Source organism: Lipotes vexillifer, unplaced genomic scaffold, assembly GCF_000442215.2.
Source record: "Lipotes vexillifer unplaced genomic scaffold, Lipotes_vexillifer_v1.1 scaffold134, whole genome shotgun sequence".
Classification (NCBI taxonomy): Eukaryota; Metazoa; Chordata; class Mammalia; order Artiodactyla; family Lipotidae; genus Lipotes; species Lipotes vexillifer.
Genome location: NW_006787464.1, coordinates 3891964 through 3896667, shown reverse-complemented (window position 1 = coordinate 3896667; position 4704 = coordinate 3891964). Strand labels below are relative to the sequence as shown.

General features: G+C 40.8%; 1 protein-coding gene across 2 annotated transcripts in view; it reads left to right on the top strand.

The window, feature by feature from the left end:
• The window catches only part of WLS (Wnt ligand secretion mediator), a 107030-nt gene that overhangs the window by 81431 nt on the left and 20895 nt on the right, over positions 1-4704 (top strand). For both annotated transcript variants that reach the window (XM_007460113.1, XM_007460112.1), the window contains one exon: positions 949-1032. In XM_007460113.1, coding sequence (XP_007460175.1) covers positions 949-1032 — 84 coding nt within the window. The remainder of the gene's footprint in view (positions 1-948; positions 1033-4704) is intronic.

Here is a 4704-nt window from a genome sequence, read left to right as displayed (position 1 = left end):
CAGCAGGTTCTTGAGCTTTGGAATGGAATGTGGGTGTGTGCTAGATAGGAGACCTTACTATGGTAGAATTGGGATTTGGCTTGGAATGAGGCTTTATTTAAAGTTCTCTTGCTGAGAATCAGCCTTGAGAGTGGGGTTCAGCCCAGGTGATCTGATTTCCAGACTTCAATTAACCAACTTTCCCCTAAAATATCCAGCAGGTGCTCGCTCTGTTTATAGATCATGTCCCTATTCAAGAGAAACACACGACAGCCTCACATCTCTAATGCAGGCAACACATTCTTAATTTTTCAAGGATCCCTTAGGCTCATGCCTAAGTGGCTGTCCTTGGAGACATGAGCCTAATTCCTTTGTGCAAAGAGAAACAGAAACTGCAGAACCACAGGGTTTTTATATGCAGCAGAAATAAGAGCCCCTGAATAAGAGACATCTCTCCCTGAAACACAGGTTCCCTCAAATCCTCTCAGGAAAGCAGGGGCACTTTCAGAAGCTTTGCCTGTGTCTAGAGCTGGAGTGACACATGAGAAAATTCAACCAAATCCACTTCATGCTGATTAATATGCACATTTCTCTTTGTTCACTGGAGCAGAGTTTTATTACAACCGCAGAAAACTTGGATTTGGTAACTTTGAACCCTTGCAGAGAAGCATAACTAGCTTAGCAGGGAAATTAGCAGCCTCATGACGTGCTGTGAATATAATTTCCCAGGCTCTGGTATCACTGTTTCATGACAGATAAGAGCGTTGGAAATATTGGGCCCAGTAAATTTTCCAGCCATATTCACCTCTGCAGGAGAAATGTTACTTTGTGAAATTATTTTACTGTTACTCTTAGGGATTTGGCTTTACAGATTTCTTTAAAATTAGCTTTTGATAGATTTATGTATTGAGAAAAGGATTGGTGGTAGCTGGTAGAATGTTAAACTGCTGTTTCTCTCTTTCCTAATAGGGGCTAATTTTCAGGTTCAAGTTCCTCATGCTTATCACCTTGGCTTGTGCTGCTATGACTGTCATCTTCTTCATCGTTAGTCAGGTAAGTTGACCCTGAGAGGTCAGGATGAGAATGTCCTGAAAAGGTGCCTCTGCTTTGCACAGAAAATTCTATAGAGCTACTGTGAAAGGAGCAGAGAGGCTGTTATGCTGGGCAGCTGATCAAGCCATTGCTTTTAGGCTTCTCTAATCTGGGACTTGTTATCACCTGGCCAGAGGCAGACTGAATTTTTCTTTCAGTACAGCCTCGTAGGAGGGAAAAGTTGCTAATTAAATTAAAAGCCTGCAGCTAGACTGAAGGGCACTTGTTTCATTTACTTAAGAGAATAACTTTTCAGGCCCCGTAGCAGATCACCAACAAGCAAGTATTAATTTGATTTGATCCTTATCTAGCATTAACAAAGATCCTTTTACAGTCCATCAGCCATTCTTTGGAACAATTATATTGCCACTTAAACATGAAATGTAATTCAAAATTCCCCTTGATAGAGCTTTATCTTTCTTCTGGTTATTTCCAAAGCTCAACAATTTTGCTCTACTTGAAAATCTCAATAATGGTAATGATAATGATTTTTAAATATTGGTAACTTGCTTTGGAAAGTGGAAAGTACTGTTTAAATCATACATATTACGTACCTATCATGCTTTTGAGCTTCACAAAAATCTCGTGGGTAAGTAGGATAGGAATTGCTATGCCAGTTTGCTAGAATATGAAGTCTAATGGCCTTAGAGACATTTCTCATTTATGCTGTTTTCCAACTGGGTGGGACTATGGATGGATTACTGAACACTTCTAAGGTTTAATTTTCTTATCCATAAAATGGATATAATAATAGCACCACCTGAAGAAGGTGGCTGTAAGGATCCTATGAAGTAATGCTTGCAAAGTGATTTGCAGAGGGCCTGGCAAGCTGTGAGCGTGGGTAGCTGCGCTCTTATGAATAGCAGCAGGGTGAGTGTTGTACCAGAGGACATACAGTGAGTTAGGCACCAGAATCCAGTCTTTTGATTTTCTTTGCCAGCTGCTCTGTCATCCCTGTATTTGATTAAAAGTGCAGATAGAGCCTTAGGACAAGACTTGCCCCACTTTGTTAGCAAGCTTCCTTTTAGGAGAGGGGCTCTAAGCTTTTTTGTGTCCTGGACCCCTTAGGTAACCTTAGGTGAAGGCCATGGCCTTCCAAACATCCAAAGGCCTCTTCTTTGAATGTTTTTAAATGAACAAAATACTTTGGATTTCAAAGGGAATCATACAGATACATAGATAGATAGATAGGCGATGTATATTTGCAGTTATACATATTACAGAGATTTCAGATATATAAGTGTAATCGATATGAAAATATGATTTCTATTGGTGACAGAATTACAGGTATTGCTAATATTATGGGGATTTGTTTCTTACATTCATAATTGAAAGAAATGGTAACTTTCAGTTAGAGACTGAAAAGACGTAATTTTATTAAAATTTTTTTATAAAATATTTTATCAAAATATTTTATAAAAAATTTTATAAAATTTTATACAATTTTAATTTTATAAAAATAAAGACGTAAAGAAAATAAAGACGTAATTTTTTCCCACTCTAGTTCAAGGACCCCTTGAATTCTATCCAAGGATACCCAAGGGTACCTCTAATCCCTAGAGCCCTGTTGGCTACGCCCACTGAGCAGTGTTAGTGCTGCTGCTGAAGGCTGATGTGAATAGAAAAAGATACAACAAATATACATACACATCTTCAGAGGTTCTGTGCACCACCTCTGCTTTGACCTATAACAGTGCTGTGTTTGTATCCGACTGTTTGTTTATAAAACCTTGGAGACTTCACCCTCCACTCCAAATGCGGTAAAAATATTTCAGATTCTGAATGAGTTTTTTATTCAACCAGCTGAGGCTCAAACAAGGGTGTCTGAGACCAGACTTATCCCTTGGCTGATTCCCTCATGTGCCCAAAAGGCTTTCCAGTCCTCAAGTCCCTCAGTAATGCACCGTGACACTTAACACAGCCAGTTCTGCAAGGCTGCGAGAGCAGGACACGCTCCTTGGAGAAACAGAACCTCAAGGAAGATGGGCTGAGGAATAAAAGGTAATACCAAGATACGTTCTCAGGGAGGCAGAAAGAAAGGACCCCTTGGCTCCTAACACGTGCTTCTGCTGCTTTAGAAAGCTGAAGTCATTGCCCCGTGGCCCCATCGCATCCCACTTACTCTCTTGTTTCTGCAGAGCGTCTCTTCCATCTGAAGGCAAGAGGGATTTTGGGCTGATCTTTAAGCTGGCTACATGTTGCCCCAATTTAATCTTGTACATGTTTCGTTAGTACACCTTTCTGAAGCAAAGGAGGCCAACCTTCCAAGTCACAGAGTTTGTATCTTTTCTTCGGAGAAAAAGATTAATATTCTGCTGCCCAGTATTTTCTAACACGGCTGCAGCCTGTGGCTGGCTTTTTATATCTGCTGCGACAGTTGGCCTGGAGTGGATTTCAACTCTAAGGGGGTAGCGATGAGGTCTTTTGGATTCCATTAGCTCTTTACAGTCCTCCTGCTGGGTTTTTTTTTTTTTTTTTAAGGTTTATTTATAGATATCTAAGACATTTTCAGGCATAACTCTCAGTGTCCCAGGTACTGTATTAATACAATCATCAGAGGATTTATTTTTTAATGTCATTTTGGAATGTCTCAGCAATGAGCTCACCTGAAAGAAAACCTATTGGGTAACTTTCTGAAATAGATCCCAGCCTTAGGTAAAAGGAATGTATTAAAACTCCCATTATACTCTCAGGCTTGCTGGGAGAGCTTGCATTTAAGCCTCATGAAATATAATGCGAGGGGATCTCACCAGGATATTGAAGCTCTGAGGCCAGGAATGAAAGGCCGACGGAAGCTGTGGAATGCAGTGACCTTGAGGCTTTGTAGTTGGGTACTGAGGTGCAGTCTTTTAATGCCTGCCATTTAAATGGCCTCAGTCATAGCAACCAAGTGATGGCACGTCAGAGTCTGGTATTTTAGCCCCTTCCCTCTGGAAAAGAAAGAAGCATTCCACTTAGGGAAGGCAGGCAGTAGGGAACAGAAGTGCAATGCAGGAAAGATGGTCACTGACCTTCACTAAGGGGATTCCAGGTGCCTGACATTTAGGTCGAGCCACATGCAGCAAACTCCCAGAGAGCCTTCCCCAGTTCTTTTTTTGTATGTGATCACTTCATTCTGTTACTTACAGAGGAAATGTTTCCAGTAAGAGAGCCTGTGTCTGGGATTTGGAAATCTCGTTGTAAAGTGGAATGTTGGTTGTCAAGACTACTGGGTGTAAAGGGATTTGACCTTCACTTGGCTACAGGGGTATAATTGGGTAGTTTCACACAAAAGTAAATTGTTCAAATGTGAAATCAGGAAAAACGGGGACTTTTAGAAATAAGACTTCAGGCAGAGGGGAGATTCTTTTCTTTCTTTCTTTTTTTTTTTTTGGTTGGGGCTACCTGATTTTTCTCTCTGGAAGTTTAAAGGGGGTGACTGTCACCTCTTTGCCTTGCCATTAATAAGATTTTGGATTTACAAGGCCTGCTCTGTTGAGGCTGCTCATTGTGGTACATATTGGTGGGAATGTACTCGGAGCTCAGGATGTCTCAGGCATGAGTAATTGAGAGAGAAGTGGGGAAAGCACAATGGGGTCTCCAAACAGTAGAGTGACATTTATGTATACAGTCCGTTTATGCAAATTCAACTCC